The sequence below is a fragment of the Hydra vulgaris genome, chromosome 04 (assembly GCF_038396675.1).
Source record: "Hydra vulgaris chromosome 04, alternate assembly HydraT2T_AEP".
NCBI classification, from domain to species: domain Eukaryota; kingdom Metazoa; phylum Cnidaria; class Hydrozoa; order Anthoathecata; family Hydridae; genus Hydra; species Hydra vulgaris.
The window spans coordinates 42,599,106-42,621,000 of record NC_088923.1 but is presented as its reverse complement, the minus strand read 5'-3'; the positions used below and the strand labels follow the sequence as shown (position 1 = coordinate 42,621,000).

The following is a 21,895-nucleotide window of genomic DNA, read 5'->3' as shown; positions in this document are numbered from 1 at the left end:
TTTTGTGCTTCTAGTGGAGGAAATGTATCTGCAGAAATCAGCCCAATATCAAAGTGGAAAATATATTGGTGAAGATTCAGAAAGTAATCTTTATAAAGGTATTATTGTTTTTATGATTGTAGGGCTTCAAAAAGCTATTCCTTATGTTGTGAGATCATCACCTGAAGTTTGCACAACAGGATCATGGTTGAAAAAAAAAATTGATTAGTGCATTACCTCATTGCACCAATAAGGTTTTAAAGTAAGAGCTATTGTTACAGATAATCATTCTACCAATGTTAATGCATTTTCAGAGTTACATAAGTCATATACTGGAGATGGAAAACTATTTATTTATCATCCAGCTTATAATGGAGTTTTAAAAACATATCTATTATATGATATAATCTATATAATAAAAAATGTTCGGAATAACTTGTTGAATGGAAAAAAATTTGTTTTTCCTTCTTTTTCATTTGATTTCTTCAGAGACAAAGTTGATGTTCCAGCTGGTTTTATTACTTGGGATTTATTTCATAAAGTTTATGAAAAAGATCAATTGTTAAATGGAAACTTAAAAAAAGCAAGGAAAATTAATTATCAGGTCACTTGGAAACAATAAACAAGATGTTAACCTTGCATTAGCAATTTTTGATGAAACAACTACAGCTGCGATACTAAGTTATTTTCCTGAAAGAAATGATGCAGCACAATTTTTATCATTGTTTCATAAGTTATTTATCACACTTAATTCAAAGCAGATATTTATTACATCCAATCAGCTCGGCAATGCTGCTGCAAAAGGAGATAAAAAAACCCACATTTTATAGAGAAATAGCAAATTGGATTGAAATTTGGTCAACATGTGAATATTTTACTTTAACCAAACAAACTTCTCATGCTCTTATCACAACATTACGTGCAACTGCATCTCTTATTGATGATTTCGTTGAAGAAAGCTATACATCTGTTCTTAGTTCCAGGTTACAAAGTGATCCTTTGGAGCTACGCTTTAGTAAATATAGACAAATGAGCGGTGGTCGATTTCTTGTAAGTATTTTTGAAGTTTGCAACAGTGAAAAGATTTTAGCAGTAAGAAGTCTTCTAAAGGAAAATATTAATTTCTGGGATGAAAATATTTATCAAACATTTGAATACTCTACATTAGAAAACATTATGCAAGATATTACATTGTTGTCTTCAGAGATATTAGAGTGTTCTGAAGATAGAATGGAAGTTGCTGTTACTATAGCAGGCTACATTGCTAAAAAATTGAAAAAAAGATTTAAATGTCTATCTTGTAGTCAAAAAATGGTTTCTACAGACCAAGATGTTTTTAATAACGAATATCTGAAAATATTATCCAGAGGTGGACTTATATGTCCAAGTCAATCCTTGTCTGATTTTATTTGTCATCTTTTTAGTATTCTAGATATTATTTCTCCTATTCTAATCAAACATTGCAGTTATTCTTTATCAATTTAAAGTTTTGCAGGACAAATTTTTAAGATTTATTGTATCAGTGTTGATTTTACATGCGAGAATTACCAAGAATGGGGAATTAAATATGGATCTCGAATTGTTATTAATATTTTTTATAATAATTTACAAAAAAAAACTACATATTCTGTAAGAAAAGATCAGGTAAAAGAGTTTAAAAAAAGACAAAGAACTGATAGCTAATGCTAATAAAAGATTTTTTCTCAAATCCTTAATATATATAAAATTACAAACCTTTGTTTTTATTTCCTCATAAGAGTTGTAAGTAGTCTTTGAAATATGTAAGTTTGTTTTATTAGCATTTTGATACATAGCTATTTGAAAGCCTATTTCAGTATTTCATATTTTATTGGAATATACTGAAACAGGGAATCAGTTAGCGAAAAATATTATATAGCATAATGTAATTACATGATGATAATCTCAAGTATTCCTCGACCATCTTAATAAAATAAACATTTGCCGTAAAAAAACTGGCCTATTAATTTTTTACGGAAAATGCAACAAATCAGGGTGCGGATTCACAACTTTTGCGTAACTCTTGCGTAGCTGGGTGCGGATTCACAACACTTTCGTAAGTCCAAAATTTGCGTAAAGTTTGCGTAAAGCTTGGTTTCCAATAGTTGTAGAAATGTTGTGCAACAGTTGTGCGTTTATGTTGTACAACAATTGTTGCCGAGATTGGTTTGATTCTATTTCCGCAACCTTTGTTTTACAACATAAATTTTGTTGTACAACCGACTTAAGTTGTGCAACATACGCAAGAAAATGTTTCCATTATAAAGCATTACTGTTGTACAACTGTTGTACGACATTTCTACAACTATTGGAAACCAAGCTTAAGTTTTGCTTAAGTTCAAAGTTACGCTAAGTGGTATTCACAAACCTTGCGTAAACAAAAACTTACGAAATTCCTAAGTTTTTACGTAAGTTATTACTTACGCAAAAAGTCTAAAAAACGGTATTCACAACATTTTCCTAAAAAGTGCTGAGCAAACTTTACGCAAGAAAAATTATTTTCTGCTATTTTCTGACTTTTGTTTGGCGTAACTTTAAATCATCTAATAAAATTTAAAAATGGCGTTTTTATTATTATGAAAGATTTCAGATTTTGTTTGTTATTGCCAATAAAATATAATTTTATCTTAATTTTATACTGCTATACGTTAAGTTATTTATTTAAATAATACAACAATAGTTTTTTTTTAAACAACAACAACAACAATAGCAGTATATTTACCAAAAATTTAGATGTATTACATAAACTTGTTTTATAAAACTTGTTTCACCTTAAATTTAAGGATAAAAAAATATACACAAATATACATAGCCTAGCTAAAACAAGGAGAGCGACCATAGTACGGATATATCATATAGTTTTGCAGTATGCCAATAACTTATTAAATAAATTAACTTAATAACTAGTTATTGTCATACATCAATGCTATATGATCATCATATCATAATGATACATCATAATAATGATACATCATAATGATGTATCATAATGATAAAGGATACATCATAATGATGTATCCATACTATATTAACTTATGGTTGTATCTATACTATACTATCTATACTATATTATACAAAAATATATACAATAATATTATTGAAGTATATACTTTAACTTGCATAACTAGCATAAAGAGAGAGAGAGACTCACTCTCTCACTCTCTCTGTGTGAGAGAAAAAATATTTGTCCTAATATAGATACAATATTCACAAAAATATGTAATCAATTTATTAGTTTTTCAAATCTTTTTTTTTTCTTAAATTTATAAATGAGAACAAGACTATTTCAAAATACAATAATGCAAAAATTAACTCTGAGTAATCAGGCTATTAAAGTAAAAAAGTATTATAAACTAAATATTAAACTTACTTTGAATAACAATGCTATGTTTTTTCGATAATTTTGATTATTCAAAGGTATTAAAGGTATAACAATATTAAGATTATTTTGAATAATAATGCTCTGTTTTTAATTATTTCAATTATCAGGAGATATTAATATCTATGCATAATTTAAATTATTAAAAACATTAGGCTTTAAAATTGTTTTTTAAAGCCTAATTTCTTTGATAAATAATATTGTTATTTGCAAATAATAAACATATTCTGTTATAGTTTAAATTGTTTTGGTAGATCTTTTTTTTTTGTATATCTATATGAAATCTCATTGGTGTAGTTTGTTATTGCAAAGAGCAGAAATTCCATAAAAAGTTCCTTGATCCACCAGTTAGTCCGAATGGAGTGATAGTGCTTTTCACAATTCAGTAAAATTATTATCTATTGCTGTTGAAAATAGTATTACAACTCTTGAGATGAAAGCATATTGTTCACACTGGCTGTAGCTATTAGATTATACTGTATTTGGTGTCTTGAAAACCTACGACAATACTTGTTGTTATGATTTAATCAATACTTGCTCAGTCAAAGAGTCAAACTTTTTTATACTGCATGTACCTGATTTACAGAGTTAACTTTATGCTATCCATCAAATATAAAAATCATGTTTTTATTGCAAGTATGGTACCATAAATTCTCAATCTGAAATAACACTGAAAAAAAAATTACAAAAAACAAGTGGGTTTTAATTCAAACTCAACTTTTATTAATTAATACAATTGAAACATTTTCCATAACATATGAAAAATACAATGTATTTTTCATGGTATGTTATGGAAAAGTTGTTGAACTTTTGCTTATGTTTTCAAAATGTTTCTTGTATTTCTGACAATAGAAATTTTGTTTATAAATAGTTTCAAATATAGTAGAATGCAATCAAATGTATTTCTTGAATTTATTGAAGCAATTTCTTTATTTGATGAAACTGTCATTCCCTATTGCAAATGAAAGTGTTTTGATTCAAGTCAATTATATGATAAAACAAGACCACTGAAAAGAAAATTTAACAATTATCATGATGTTTTCTTATACCTTAGGGTATGAGAAGTAAGAATGAAAACAAGAAGTTAAAAAAAACACTTTAGTTTAGCACTTCCTTTATTTTATGAACGTGAAAGTTTATGCTTAACTAAAGTACTTTATTTTAACTTCCTAAAGCAATGCAAGATAAGTTGCATGATCTGATCAGGGGTGAACCCAGACCTTTTTTGGTACTATAGGACCGGTATGGGCGCCAAAAAAATGACTCAAAATATAAATTTCATGTTGTTTTTCTTTTTCTTTTTATATTAAAAATAGAAAAGATAGTTCTTTCAACTGGTAGTTTTCTGCATATTTTAGCTAGTTTATTTAGCCAGTAATGTTTACAAATAAGGTTCGCTGCAAGTTTAGAGTTAGGGTTGAATAAAACTAATGGGCATTCACTGATGGCATCATACAGGAAGCCGAATAATTATCTTATATAAGCCAAGGATAATACAATTTATATTTCCCATTTGGATTTGAATAAATATGCCCGAATTATTTCTTAATGAGTGCTTGTAATATTTATATTTAAAATAATAGATGTGTAGCATTTTGTTAATAATCGATATCTCATTTAAAAAACCAACCGACTCCTATTTGTTCCATTTTTAATCCAATTATTAATTATTTTGATTATTTTGCTAATAGATACTTAAAACAGATTGAAAGAATGTTTAAGCTATATATGCTATTACTTTTAAAAGTAATTGCATGTATATGCTATATGGGGCAATTCAAATACAAAGAAACACTTTTTTGCTGTTTTTTGACTCCCTTCTTTGTGTATGTAACATTTTAAACAATCTCTCCCCGCCCTATTTGAAAAGTGACATTATTTTTCAACAAATATATCTTTGAGTTTGTACTTTTATGCTAAAGGCTTACTATTCCGCTGTGATTAGAATTTAAATTTTAAATATTTTGCCATGTCACACTGTGGCTAACCATCCCCTATCCCATGTGATATTTGGTGACACTTTCAAACACCTCCACCCCATATAAGAATACGTATTATTTGAATAGCCCCTATATAGTTTTGCTACATTTTTAAATATAGCAACAACAAAAACAAAAAAAATTGTAAGTAAAATTAAGCCCTCTCATTAAAAAAGAAACATTCACTGTTTGGTCACATTGCCCTGTGTGTCTTAATAAAAAAAAAATTAGTAATACTAACTACTTTCTTTATACAAATAGTTATAATAATTTGCCTTAAATTTTGGGTAAGTTTTTGCGTAAGTTTTTGCCTAACCTTAACTTTACGCAAATGCTGCGAAAAAGTTGTGAATAACAAATAGTTACGCAAAAAATATTTTGCGTAAGTTTTTCGTAACTTTTGCTCAGCTACGCAAGAGTTACGCAAAAGTTGTGAATCCGCACCCAGCTACGCAAGAGTTACGCAAAAGTTGTGAATCCGCACCCAGCTACGGCGTCTACTTCCTCACTGTTGGCTATGAGTGAATAATTCAAAACTATTTAAACTGTTCAAATAATTTTTACTTCAATTTTCAAACTCTTAATCTTAAAAATCATTTAAAATTTTATTACTTTTTTGTTTTTCATTTTACATTTTTTCTTGAAATATTTGTCTTAAACTAAAAATTTACAATGAATCTGTGGTTCGATTACTGCACTAGACGTTTTTAATAGACAAAGGAAGTGTGGATCTTCTAGTTTAATGATCTTTCGCAGAGTTCTATGGCGAGACCATTAAATTTTTTGGAGCACCTGAAATAACCAAACATAACTATAATGATAACATGTCAGTTTTAAAAATTTATAAAAATAAAATAAAAATTGCATAAAAAATATAAGAATTCTACATTGAAAAATAAGTTAAAACTTATTTTTCAATGTAGAATTCTAAATATTTTCAAAGTTTTGGTTTGTATTGAAAACATTTAACACCATTTGATCAAACACTATCTATTGTAAACCTTTAACACTACGTGATCGAAGTATTTATTGTAAACTATTATCTATTGTATTTATCTATTGTTAACACTATCTATTGTAAGCTTAAAGGTAAAATAATCTAAACTAAAGACAGGTAAAAAATCTTTTTTAAATACAAAAGGCTCAAAAAGAAATAAACTTATGCGAGATTAAAGAATTACTTTCCTACAATCTACTTTATTAATCTGTAAATCTTTTAAAAAAAAAGTAGCAGGAAATAAATATAGTTTGTGTTATCACTAAATAAGTATAGTTTGCGTTATTTATTCATTCAGTTACATTAATCTTTTAACAAATTTGCAGTCTTCACCTTAGTTTATCTTCCATAGAAGTTTTTTTAAAATTTGCCCAATTTAATGGACATTCCGCATATTATCCATTGAACAGGTTTATATTTTTTAACCTTTAAATTCCATCGTTGCATGCTTGTAATATACTTTTGCATGAACTTAACTACTTTTTTTTTGTGAAATTAAATTCTTCATTTTTTTTTTAAAGCTACTTTTATCAATTTTTTTTTCTTTGTTATTGTTCTTTGTTATTGTTCTTTGTTATTGTTCTTGGTTATTGTTCTTTGTTATTGTTCTTTGTTATTGTTTTTTTTCTTTGTTATTGTTCTTTGTTATTGTTCTTTGTTATTGTTCTTTGTTATTGTTCTTTGTTATTGTTCTTTGTTACTGTTCTTTGTTATTGTTCTTTGTTATTGTTTTTTTTCTTTGTTGTTGTTCTTGCTTTATTCCTAATTCTGTACGTTTTTTGATGATATTTTTAACCAAATTTAATCAATGGTAACAGTAATGCTCACCACACTGAAATGCTTGGCTCAATTTCTAATTTAAATAGTTGAGTTTGGAACTACTTTTTTAGACAAATAAAATCACCTTAACTTTGTATGTTGTGTCTTTGACTCTAACATGTGCTCAAACTTTACTTTTTTTTCTGTGTAGGTGTTTTTAACCATGTCATCATTTAACTAAAAATTTAATCTTATATTTCTGCTACATCGAAGTTCACCATTCACTTCTTACAGTTACTGTAAGACTAACTAAGATTATTTTATGACTTTGTTTTTAGCTGAAGTCTTTTGTCTTTCTGTTAAAAATTGTTTTTATGCAATCTTCTGGGTTTAGGCAGCCATTCCCCATTTTTTGAAAAATTTTTAATAACGTCTAACATTCCATTTCTTATACTCGAGTTTGATCATATTATTTCTTTTAAGGATAAGTCAGAACTATTTTTAATGTAAGTTTCCTTTAGTTAATTTTTTGAAATTATTGACTTGACTCCTTATAAATTCCTAACATCTACAGCGTCTGTAGCTAAAACTGTTTCTTATTTAAACTCTTTTACAGCTGGTCCTGATTTCTGTCACGTTTATACAAAAGTGTTCTTTATAACTCTCTTCAGTATCTGAAAAAATTTAAAAAGTGCTAAAAACTGAATCATCGTTTTCTGTCTGCTGAAAAGTGGCATTTGTTGGTTCCCGTTTTACAAAAATTCCAAAATTTTCTCAAAAATTGATTTAACACCTTTAACTATAATCCAATTAATCATCTTACTGTTATGAAAAAAATTTGTACAATTATTATTTGTACTATTCATTTCTAATTTCATAAATAAAGTTAGAATTGCTCTAGTCTTTATGTCATCACTTTTTGATTGCTTCAAAGCAGGCAGTTTATTTTAAAATAACATTTCTTGTATGACAACTTGAGACCAGCAAATGCTGATGAAATTCAATCCCAAAAACTGCTAACCATTATAGCAATAATCTAGAAATTCTTATTCTGATAAATCACATCATTCTTAATGAAATCACTCTTAGTGAGTCCATTAGTTTTTTTTTAAATCTGATTGGTGACTCTTAACAACGGTTTTCTTTAAGCTACATAAAAAATTGATTTCACGCCTGTTTCAAACCTCTCAACTTGTTTTTCTACTTACACTGTGTGTTACTAAATGATAATTTGATGCTGTTTAATTCTGCTGCTAAATTTCTTAATGACAGCAAAAGTACAAACACTTTTTTGGCTTGTGTAATCAAATTTCTCTGATAGATTCACTATTTTGGCTATTTTTGCAGTTAACGTTTAAACTTAACGTTTCTCTGATGTTCTTATTTATTTTTAAATTTATATCTTTAAAAATACTTTTTCAGACCACTTTAATTGTTAAATTTTCGAAAATTCCCAAAGTTATAGTATTTTGATTTTAGATAAAATTCAATTTTTTTTGAATTATAATACTTATGAAGCAATTATCAAGTTGGTTAAGATCTTTTAAACACATTTAAAAAATACTTGAGTAAAAAGTAAAAGTACTGGCTCTGAAAGTAACAAGGTTTAAATAAAACAAGGTTTAAGTAAAAAGTGCTGCAAAACCAAAATACTTTAGTAAAATTAAAAAAAATTGAAGAATGTTAAAGTACTTTTTAAGTTACAAAGTAAAAAATATTTTTATGCATTGCAAAAGTGTGTGTATATATATATATATATATATATATATATATATATATATATATATATATATATATATATATATATATATATATATATATATATATATATATATATTTTTATATATATGTTATAGAACCTATGTTTACCACGATTAACTTTCAGTTAATCAGTTATAGAGACAAATTAATCTAAAGTCTCCTGATATGCAACTTAATAGTTTATCACAAAGTTGAAAGTTTGCTGAACTTTAACTGGTTGAAGTTGACTGCACTTATCATCAATCATTCGCTTTCTGCTTACAATCAGTTTGCTATACTCTTTTATTTTAAACAGATGAATCTGAAAATCGTCAAAAAATTTTTAAGTTGTCAATAATGGCTATAATACAACTCACGAATGATGTCAATAAATGATTAATAACGTTTACCAAAATTCCACTATACATACCACAACATGTTTCCGGAGGATAGATGGAGAGTTAGTATATAAGAACTGTTTAGACTTTTAGACGCACAACAAGCAAACACAATTACAAAGTTTGTCAGTAACTTTTCCGCATTTAAGTATTCAATTGTGATCAAGGAGTTTCAGGTTTTTCAACTTCAACAGCGCTAATTGAGCTTGCCATTTTGATTATGCCATATGTCAACGAATTGCATAATTGTGTTTTGTAATAAACATTTTAAACTGTCAGACAGTCCGTTCGCATGTTGTTTTGTGTATTTAGATTGCGTAACTTGTTTGTTCAATGTGCAGCCTTGAATGAATCTTGATGCATGGGTAGAATCTAACATCAAGCGGTACTAGTTTTAGTTTTGTGTGTACTACACGAGTTTTTGTGTGTATTAGATTCAAACCAATAAAATTAAAGTATTTTTGTAATTTTTTTTTGAAAGTAACTTGTTACAAAGAAAAAAAAGTCTAAAAAGTAACGAAAAAAAAGTATTGTAATTGTAAATGTTACTCGTTACCTGGATACCCGTTACTGCGAAATGTTAAACCTGTTATCAAGACAAATAAGATCGCCAATTAACAGAACTATAAAGACAAAAAATTAGTTTTACTGCGTGTATAATTATGACTAATTTTTTTTTATTTAAAAAAAAAAATAGATCCTTTTATTAAAAAAACAATTTTATTTTATTCTTAAGAAGTTTAAACTGATGAAATCTCAATAATATTTGCCATTATAAAAATAAAGACTTGGTTTTATTTTTTACATATTTTTTTATACTTTCATGTAATTTACTGAATGTAATTTACTTTTGATTTGATTATGAATAATCATTAGTTATAAACCATAAAAATCTATTTAAAACGTCGTTGATAAAAACAAACTAAAGTCATGTAGAAAGTCTTCTTTTAAATTAAAAAAAAATATACATTGTTAATATTTTATTTATTAGGCAGGAAATGAATAGATCTACAAAATAATTAATGAATTTTTGCAAAAAACGAATAACGAAAACAAAATTTATCAATAAATAGGGTATTATTTATTGAGATCGAGAAAATATATATAAAAGCAAACATGCTAAAACTGTTTAGTAGTATAATGTTAAGAAGGTGCCCTGATCTTTAAAAAATGTTAAGAAGGTGCCCTGATCTTTAAAAAATACTACCCATTTTTATATTGTACTTTACCAAAAAGTAATTTAGGTTTAAAATATAGTACGAGTGTAAGTTTGACTTTTTATTAAGATTTCATTTATTTACAATTAATACTGTTTTAGTTTAATAAACAGTTGAACAAGAAATGTGACATTAAAGATGTTTTAGATTTACTACGAATGTATTATGGACACTTACTATATAATGCCATATGTTTTTTATTTAAGTGGTATTTAAGGTTAGGCAAATTTTAAAAATTTAAAACAATGCTTTTACGGTTCTTCTCTAATTTCAATCAATAAAAAAAAGTTTTACCAACGATTTAATAAAATTTCTTTGCGCGTCCACTTGATTTAGGTCACTAAATAAGATTTTCAAGATGGTATATTTCTATAAACAAAAATGTTTTACGAAATAGAGAAATTTCTGTTGAAATCTTAAATAAAAAAAGTAATCTTCTGTTTAAAAATTAATGAAGAAATTCCACTCACAATTCAAAACCATTGCTTGGTTTCGCTTTAAAATAGTTTGTCGTTGCATTTATGTGAAGAGTATTTTATTCAGAAATTTTAAAATCTTTTGCTTTTTAGAGAGTAAAAAAAATATTGAAAAATGGAAATATTTAAATGTAAGTTTGTTTTATTTTTGTACTGTTTTGAAATAGATTAACGTAAAAAAATATTTAGTATTTACCTGCTTTAGTTTTTGTTGAGTTTAATATTTTTTAATAAATGTAATAAAATTTCAATATTTTTTTAATAAATGTAATAAAATCATTTAATTTACCATGCCGATAAAGAAATTATCATAAAAACAATTAATATGAAAGAATTTCTTAAATTGGTACAACTCATTTAATTGAACACTTGAGTCTATTACAAAAATAAAGTAATACAATAAGTCTTTTTCTTTTCTTTTTATATTTAAGCATTGCCTCTAAAAATGCAACCATTAATGTAAAGCTTTGTTGCTTTTTTTATTATGGTGTCACAAAACTTAATAAATTTAATGAAGTAAGAAATATATTGTCGTTCTACACAATAAAGTTTAAGAATATTACTGATTATTGGGGAATGGTAAGCAATTTGCAATTCAATGCAGTCAAGGTTTATGCCGCCGTGGAAGATCATTTGTTTTTTTTACCTCCCTCCTCTTTTTTTTTTTTTTTTACCTTACGAATATATAACCAAAGTACAAGCAAAAACGAACTAACGAAATATTATTGTTGAGAGCGAAAAAACTTTCGAGTTATGAAAAAACATTTCGAAAAAATGTTACTGATTGAACTGCAGCAAATAAAAGAGACCATTTATACGTTATAAAGGAGCTAGTTTCTCTTATAAATCCTCCTTAATAGTATCATTAAGACTATTTTTCAATTATGATCTTTTTTGTAATGTTTTTTATGAAATAATTATTACTTTTGAAATTTTTTATATAATTTTGCTTCATTTGAAAACGAACAATGCATACTTTTGAAAAACGTTTTTTTAGATAATATTTAGGACCCAGTTAATGTTCAAGGGTCCATAGTAACTCCTAAAAATATTTTTTATTTAAAAATTTTTTAAATCCAGTATTATTTTATTATATAGAACACATTTAGAGAGTGCTAGCCGACATATTCAAAAAAGGTTCTTTTTTGAATCATCCTAATATATATATATATATATATATATATATATATATATATATATATATATATATATATATATATATATATATATATATATATATATATATATATATATATATATATATACATATATATATATATATGTATATATATATATATATATATATATATATATATATATATATATATATATATATATATATATATATATATATATATATATATATATATATATATATATATATATATATATATATATATATAAGAAAATTTAAGTTCCATTGTAAAGTTGTATTTTTTCATTTAAATTATTTTAATATAATTTAACCTACTTAAAAAAAAAAAATTGACCACTCTTAAATACGCAAAAGTTTTATTTCCAACAGTATGAAACTTGGCGGAACATATCAAAGCTGATATTTAAATAAATATATACGATTAGTTAAATAAATTAAAAATATAAAAAATGTTCTACCAAGTTCCGAAAAGGTATGTATTTTTAATTACCTTTGTACTTTTAAAAATGAAAGAAAAATTTTTTTTTACAAAATAATAGAATATGTAAAATTTATTGCGGTCACCTGCTATATAGGTAGCTATTGAATAAATACAAATGTTTAAGTAACTAACGAAACCTGGTTTTAAGCAACTTTATGACAAATTTTATTATAATAAAGCAAAAACAAAAAAAAAAAGACTGAAAACTTGAACTTGCACTTTTTACTTGTGAAGGTTGTTTTAATATATTAAATATGGTTTTGTCACTACATTTTTATATATATTATATTATAATTTATTAAATATAGTTTTTTCACTATATTTTATTAGAAATCAGTTAGAATTTTTGTCATCGATTTGTAACAAGAGATTATAATTAATCATTTTGTTCTATAGATACAAAGGTATGAAATTTTATGGGTGCAGAACATCTTTATATAAAAATTTAAAAATATATATGAAAATGAAACTTGTATTCTCATGTATTCATAAAATTTAAGCAAGCGACACCTGAACCGTATCTTCTTCATCTTTTTTGTTGTCATTGGATAAAAAATTAAAAAAGATCTATTTTAAGCAATCTTTGGATAAAAAATTAAAAAAGATCTATTTTAAGCAATCTTTTTTAAGCAATCTTATGAAAAATACAAGTAAATATTTTAATTATAAAATGCTTTAAAAATAAGTTCATCGAAAAAATAAAATAAAAAATTGTTTCTTGAAGCACTATATTTATCTCCAACAAAAAGTGAAAAACTGCCTGTAAAAAAAAAAAGCTTATGTTTTGCAAAATGTGAAAATTTCTAAAGTTTTTAACTTGGGAACGCAGAAAAATAATACATAATGAAAAATAAATGATTAGAAGGTGATCTTAGTGTTTACTATATATATATATATATATATATATATATATATATATATATATATATATATATATATATATATATATATATATATATATATATATATATATATATATATATATATATATATATATATATATATATATATATAGTAATATATCCATATATTTATTTTCTAAACCGTATATATGGTTTAGACTACCAAACGGCTAAATTTTGCTTAGAAAAGTCCTAACTTGTATTTATACTTATTTGATACAATTGATTTAAAGTGATGCAAAGTTATGTAAAATCATCCATTTTTTTTCTTGCTTTAGAAGCAAGAAATCAAGCGTTCAATGCGAGCTCTAGACAAATTTTGTCTCGTCGAAAAAGAAAGAGGCTTGAACCTCGTAGTTAAATGCTCCTATTTGATTAAAATAATATATAAAATCCAAATTGATTTTAACTACTAATTAAAACTTTTGGGTTATCCAGTTTGAATGCTGTTTTATTTATATCAATAATAATTTTTACCTTTGGAGGACAAACTATCAATATTTGAAAAAATTGAAAATATACCTACAAAAACGAGTTTTTTGAATACAAATGATAAATATTTGTGTGTGGTGAAAGTTCTTAAAGTGAGGTTGTAAGTTACTATAGTATATTACAATTTAAAAAAAAAAGCCGTATTTCAAAAGATGCTATAGACTCTTTCAAATTACGACTGTTTTTTCAAGTTAATACAAGCGCTTCGAACATTGTTTGTTGCTGGTCCTGCAAGAGATAAATTTTAATAACAATTTTCTTTTAATTATTTCTAATTTTCCTTGCATTATTTCGGAAAATATAGATAAAATTTACAAAGTAAAAGATTAGATTGTATAAGACTGTATTATAAAACGTTACCATCTTGACATATACCATTACCAAGTCAAATGGAAATGACTTATGAAAAGCTAATATTTACTGCTTTCTAACAAGTATAATTTTCAAAGAATTTTTTTTTACACAGCTAATTTTATTAAAAGCTACATTTCTAGACTTTGTTTTAATTTTTGAACATGCATGTATGTAAAAATAATTTTGTATAAAACCGTCCAGATTTATCAGTTAAGGCTGTAACTTTTTGCCTGGTGCGTTTTGGATTGTTTTTATATTTCTCTAAAGAACCAAAATCTGCTTTTATGTGTGCTTTTGTTATGACTTTAAAGTTTTTTATTGTTATTTTCATTTAGAATTTTTTTACGTATTTAATATTAAATACTTAGACCCTCAGAAAGATGAACTATTTTAGTAAGAATTTTTTATTAGGCATGCTAATTCTGTAAAGGTTGAGGGCAGGGACGGACTGAGGCATGAAATCGGCCCGGGAATTTCACATTTGTCCGGCCCACATCAAAGTAAAAATAAGTATAGAAACAGGTTTAAAATTGATAAAACCTGAGAAAATATTCGAATTCTAATTAGATAAATTTTTAGGAAAAAATTTTGACCAACCTAATTTTTGACCGACCTGATTTAGGCCGGCCCACCGGTCCAAATTCATACCGGCCCACTGGGAATTCTCCCGGTGCTCTGGTTGATGGGTAAAAACTGCTTAGAACAACAGTAGCACAACACAAAACCAACTTAGTGAAACATGCCCAGAAACATTTAGTTGATAAAACCTGAAATGTTTCTGGGCTAGAACAACTAGCTTAAACTGTTAGATGGATGTCAAATCAATATTTTAGTGATATGTACACGGACAGTTTATATCAATACCCCAGCATCATTAAAGAATTTCTTTTCGAAAATGTAAATGATGTAAACAGTGAAAGAATCAAAATCCTCCACATTAATATAAGGAGTTTAAGCAAAAATAATGAAAACTTTTGACATTTTCTAGAAGAAACTGAAAACATTTTTAATATTATATGTGTTACGGAAACTTGGTGCTCTTCTATCGAACTTGAAAATAATTCTAATTTTCATCTTAAGAATTTTGAATTAGTCTCATTAGAAAGACAAACATATAAGCACGGTGGAGGAGTTCTGATATACGTCAAAGAAAACATTGCGTATAAAGTTAGAAGCGATTTGAGCGTTTCTGACAAAGATAAAGAGATCGCAACAATTGAATTAATTATTAACAAAGGAAAAAACATACTTATAAGCAGCTGCTATAGGCCACCTGACGGCGCGTGCGAAAATTTTTGCTCTTATTTGCAACATAATATCGTTTACGCTGGTAACAACAAAAGAAACAAAAACTTTATAATTGGGGATTTTAATATGGACTGTCTTATTTATAACAACGACAAAAAAGTGAAAAGTTTTTATGATGAAATTTTTTTAGCAGGCGCAATTCCCTTAATCAATCATCCAACAAAATCGATATAATCGATATAATCGATATAATCGATATAATCGAGTAACAAAAAATTCTACTACTCTAATTGACAATACTTTTACTACAGACATCTTTAATAACCCCAAAAAGGTATCGTAAAAACTGATATATCGGACCATATCGGATCACCTCCCTATTTTCCTAACCCTTAACACAACATTATCAAAAAACTAAATAAAATAGAACTGTAAAAAAACATATTTACAACGACAAAAAAATAATTTTAAACATCAACTATCATTACTTCATTGGGGGCACATCAACTTTAATGAAGATGCAAGTATTATTTATAATAAATTCTGTGAAACATTCTACTTAGTATATGACGCGAACTTTCCAGTATGTGAAAAATTTATAAGTCATAAAACCTTCAATAGTCCTTGGATTACAAAAGGCTTAAAAAAATCTTCGAAAATAAAGCAGAAGTTGTATATAAAATATTTAAAAACTAAATCTTCCGCAAATGAAAAAATATATAAAAATTATAAAAATTTATTTGAAAAAAATCGCAAAAATCTAAAAAAAATTATTATACTAATCTGATCAATAAGTTTGAAAACAACTCAACGCGCACCTGGAAAATAATAAAAAAGATAACAGGAAAATCAAAAAACTACTTAAGTTCTTTAACACAAACTATAAAATTTGAAGATGTAAATATATGTGAACCGAGCAAAATGGCAAACCTTTTTAATAAATTTTTTACTGGAATTGGAACCAATCTCTCTTAAAAAATTCCTAGGACCGAGAGTTCATTTTGAAGACTACTTGTGTCCTATAAATAAATCTCATTATAACAATGAGTATGCTTCTGAATTATCCCTCGGCAAGCTCGATATAGCCTTTAAATCTCTAAAGAGAAATAAAGCTTTTGGTGATAATAAAGTAAGTAGTAACATAATTATAGATTATTATGAAAGTGTTTAATGATCCTATAAAACAAGGAGTTTTCCCGGATCAATTGAAAATTGCAAAAGTCATACCAATTTACAAACAAGGCGATAAAACAAATATTAACAACTATCGCCCGATTTCGGTTCTTTCAACTTTTTCAAAATTATTGGAAAGAATAATATATAATAGAATATTTAAATTTTTTGACCAAAATAATATACTATATTCCAAACAGTTTGGCTTTGAAAAAAATATTTCAACCGAGCACGAAGTTATTCAATTTGTTAGGGAAATCTCAGAATCTTTCGAAAAAAAGCAATATACCCTAGGAGTCTTTATTGACCATAAAATATTGCTTGAAAAGCTCGAATGTTATGGAATCAATAACAATATGCTAAAATGGTTTCATAGTTACTTATCAAATAGAAAGCAATTTGTTACCTATAATGATGGCCTTCAAAGTGACTATATTAAAATAACCTGTAATGTTCTACAAGGCTCTATTCTAGGTCCTCTTATGTTTTTAATTTATATTAATGATTTAAGCAAAGCAGCTAGTCTTTGGAGTATTATATTTGCTGATGATACGAATTTGTTCTTATCAAACAGTAATACTAATGAGCTGTTTTCTGATATGAACAAAGAACTTAAATGCGTATCTAAGTGGTTTAAATGTAACAAATTGACCTTAAACCTTGATAAAACAAAATATATTCTATTTCACACTATATCTAAAAATACGTTTTTTACCAACAACCATGCCAAAAATTCTTATTGATGAACTTGAAATAAAAAAGAAAACTTTTACTAGTTTTCTTGGCATTTATCTTGATGAGAATGTTACATGGAAACCACATATTGACTACAAATGTACTAAAGTTTCTAAAAGTATAGGAGTCCTCTATAAGTCAAGAAATTATTTAAACAAAACCATTTTAATCCAACTCTATTACTCATTCATACATAGTTATATTAACTATGCAAATATTGCTTGGGGAAGTACCAGCAAAAGTAAATTGCGTACTCTTTATCATCGTCAGAAACACGCAATACGCTTAGTTTGTTTTGAAAATCGACTTACGCATTCAAAGTTTTTATTTAAAAATATAAAAGTACTTAATATTTATGAAGTGAATGTATATAAAATATTATGTTTTATGTTTCAATGTAAAATCAATTACACATTTTTAAAGATTTTTACACATTACACATTTTTAAAGTCATTACACATTTTTAAAGATTTTATTACCTTAAAAATAAAAAATAAGTATACACTACGAAATGATAACTCGCTCTTTGAACCCTTTTGTCGAACAAAATTTAATCAGTTCTGTATAGCTTATCGTGCACCTAATCCCTGGAACAAAATCGTTTTACCTAATTTTGATTTATCAATTACCTTCCCAGTCTTTAAAAAGAAATTAAAAAAATTCATTCTTTTTAATGACAATATCTTGAAATACTTTTAAAAATAAGAAATTTATATAAGCACGCTCTTTTATTTTTTGTATGTTGTCATTTTTATTTGTTTATATTTATTAACGGCTTAAGTTATATTTTATTATAACGTTTTATGGTTCTGGCGACAAGATCATTAGATCTTCTATAAGATACCAGGTTTTTATATAAATTAGTCTATATATCACGGATTTTATTGTATTACGAAAGCATATATATCTCGGATTTTGTTGTAATACGAGAACATATGTCATGGATTTTATTGTATTACGAAAGTATATTTCTCGGTTTTTATTATACCACGAGAGCATATATTACGGATTTTATTATATTACGAAAGCATATATCTCGGATTTTATTGTACTACGAGAACTTTAATCAAGGATTTTATTGTATTACGACTAATTAAATGTAAAACTTGGAAAAAAAAAAATACAAAGTGCATAAAGATGCAATAGGTATAGTAGGGGTGCGCGAAACGCCGAGACAAATTTTCAAATTTGAATTACGCGCTTTTTTGCAGCGCAAATGTGAATATTTTGCGTGGGGAATTTAGAAAAAGTTATTTGAATCAATAATGAAATGATTTTTTTTTAAATATTTCAATTTTTATAGTAAAAAATGGAACTGTAGAAATCAGAAGTTGTAAAAAAAATGAACGGAAAATTAAATAGACCTAATGTCCTAGGAGACGGTTTTTGAAAAAAGGCCGAAAACGAACCGCAAAAACAAAAAATATTACGCAGTAAGTTGCGACGTAATCTAAACTGCTTAGTTCAAAACTTTCCAAAAAAGCAAAACACTTTAGACGATCGATGCAAAAACTTATCCACGAAGATTTAGGCCTGAAGAGTTTTTTGAAAAACAAACGATAGCTCCAGAATGAAGCAACAAAAGAAAAAAAAACGAGCGCGAGAATCAATACAATACCAAGATTATCGAAAAGTCCAGAGGAGACATTCTAGTTGAAGACAGAATCACTTAAAAGATACAAATGAAACTCCTCATGTTTCAATACCAGATATGTTTGGAAACCATATATGTGGCCACCCCAATCCGTTAATTTTTGCATTTGGTTAGTGATGGAGGGTATGAAGTCAAAGAAAATCTTTTGAAATACGGAAACCCGAAAAAAGGATTGACCAGGATATGGGTTAAACTTGATAAGAAGTTGTTTTGTTGTTGTTGCGACAAACTTGTGAGAAAGTACATGAACGTCTGAAATCTGTCATTATATCAAAAGGAGTTATTTTTAACCAAAAATAGTTTTTTTAATATTCCTCTTAGTTCAGTTTATTTGAAAATAAACAATTTTCAACTTTATCTCAACCTTATTCTGATTTTTTTCTTTTTTCAATTTGCCTCGACGTTTCGCGTACCCCTGTAAATTTGAATGTCAAAATACTGACGTAGAAACCTTTACTAAAATTATTAAAGATATTTAATAAAATATTACTTTACATTTGACAGTATTACGGGACAAACTTATGAGAGTGTTTCTGTTCTGCAAAATATCTAAGGTTTTTACTGCTAGAAAACTTAAAATTCTTACCAATTCACTGCTTAAAGTGGTTTAATCCTGTACTTCTAAAATTTGGCAATAATTAATTAGAATAATGGCAACATGGATAATGCTTTCATTTTTTTAGTTAAAGTTATAAAAAACTAAAATTAAAAAAAGTAGATGATAATAATGCAAAATTATAATAGCCATAAAGTAGAGTGTTAAGGTTGAATAGTTTAGGATATTTTTTTGTGACAAATTAACTTCAGACGGGGCGACTGAATAAGTGCGAATTTCATAACTGCGAATCTGCATAAGTGCGACTGGCATAAGTGCGAACTGGCATAAGTGCGAACTGGCACAAGTGCGAACTGGCATAAGTGCGAATCACTTGCAAAAACTGGCATAAGTGCGAACTGGCACAAGCGCGAACTGGCATAAGTGCGCCAAAAGAATTTGCAAACATTGGCATAAGTGCGAACTGGCATAAGTGCGAACTGGCATTAGTGCGAAACAATTGCAAAAACTGGCATAAGTGCGAACTGGCACAAGCGCGAACTGGCATAAGTGCGCCGAAAGAATTTGCAAACATTGGCATAAGTGCGAACTGGCATAAATGCGAACTGGCATAAGTGCGAACTGGCATAAGTGCAAACCAATTGCAAAAACTGGCATAAGTGCGAACTGGCACAAGCGCGAATTAGCATAAGTGCGCCGAAAGAATTTCCAAACATTGGCATAAGTGCAAATTGACATAAGTGGCGAATTGGCAAGTTCGCACTAATGCCAATTCGCACTTATGCCAGTTCGCACTTATGCCAATTCGCACTTATGCCAATGTTTGCAAATTCTTTCGGCGCACTTATGCTAGTTCGCGCTTGTGCCAGTTCGCACTTATGCCAGTTTTTGCAATTGATTCGCACATATGCCAGTTCGCACTTATGCCAGTTCGCACTTATGCCAATGTTTGCAAATTCTTTTGGCGCACTTATGCCAGTTCGCGCTTGTGCCAGTTTGCACTTATGCCAGTCTTTGCAACTGCTTCGCACTTATGCAGATTCGCAGTTATGAAATTCGCACTTATTCAGCCTCCTCCTTCAGACAGAATAAACAATTTTAGATGGCGTTTGGTTGCATTGGTTAACATCGTTAGAGGCTACTTAACTTTCTTGTGCTTTCCTTTTTTGTATTAAGTTGTGTTCAGAATTATATCAAAATAAAAATTTAACGATTTATACGTTGTTTAAGTTTCAATAAATATTTTAAAAATATTAATAACAAGAATAATCATTAAAAAAATACATAGGATCTGGGTCAGAGATCAATCTATTGAATTTTAGCATAGGTAAGGTTTAAAATTGTTTCATTTTTAATTGGCAATAAAAACATTACAATTTAAGTTTTTTTTTAAATTTACTTCGAAAATGAATTCAATTATAACCGAGTGCTCGAAAGATGACAAGTATTAGCGTTTTTAATTTAGCATCAAATTAAACTTTAAATTTTAAGACGTAGTTTTTTAAATGATTCTTAATGATATATTCTGTCACTCGTAAAAACAAATAGAAAGGGAGAGGGGGGGGGGGAGAGAGTTGTCCTACTTCATACTACAACTTATTTAATACAGGATATTTTGTACAAATTTGCACTTCAATATTTATTGTCTCGGGTAAAGTTGAAACTTTTTTTTAGTTTTTTTGTTTTAGGTTTCCCAGAGAAGAAGTTCCCCAAAAAGACCTAACGGTCTTGTTACAGAGCATTGAGTAAGAGCATTTAACTAAGAAGTTTACATCTCCCGCGTTCCTGATGACGCAAAATACGCCCAAAGCTCGCATGAGGCCCTGGATCTCTTGTTTTTAAAGCAAGCGCTTTAGCTTCAGTGCCACGGTTGCTTTTAATATTTTTTAAATTATTATTTACTGCTTTTATATTTATAGAGCTAAAAATTGCTATATAGCGTATCTATCTAACTATAATATTAATTGTTAAGAATCAATATACCTAATCATATGGCCTATATATTAAAATATATATATATATATATATATATATATATATATATATATATATATATATATATATATATATATATATATATATATATAAGTATATAGCATATAATATTATTTATATATAATATCATATATATAATATTATATATATATATATATATATATATATTGCATATATAATACTAGTTGTTAAGAAACAATATACCTA

The 21,895-nt window shown here is 27.0% G+C and overlaps 1 protein-coding gene and 1 long non-coding RNA gene across 2 annotated transcripts in view; one reads left to right on the top strand and one right to left on the bottom strand.

The window, feature by feature from the left end:
- Positions 1-5,993: 5,993 nt before the first annotated feature.
- Positions 5,994-10,187, bottom strand: LOC136079084 (uncharacterized). Its single transcript, XR_010637931.1, has 3 exons — positions 10,098-10,187; positions 9,806-9,872; positions 5,994-6,147 (listed from the first exon to the last, which is right to left on the bottom strand). It is a non-coding gene; the product is annotated as an uncharacterized LOC136079084 (long non-coding RNA).
- A 760-nt stretch (positions 10,188-10,947) lies between these two features.
- LOC105844297 (uncharacterized) overlaps positions 10,948-21,895 on the top strand; it is a 37,223-nt gene continuing 26,275 nt past the window's right edge. Inside the window, exon 1 of the mRNA XM_065796395.1 lies at positions 10,948-11,073. Coding sequence (XP_065652467.1) covers positions 11,058-11,073 — 16 coding nt within the window. The 5' untranslated portion in view covers positions 10,948-11,057. The remainder of the gene's footprint in view (positions 11,074-21,895) is intronic.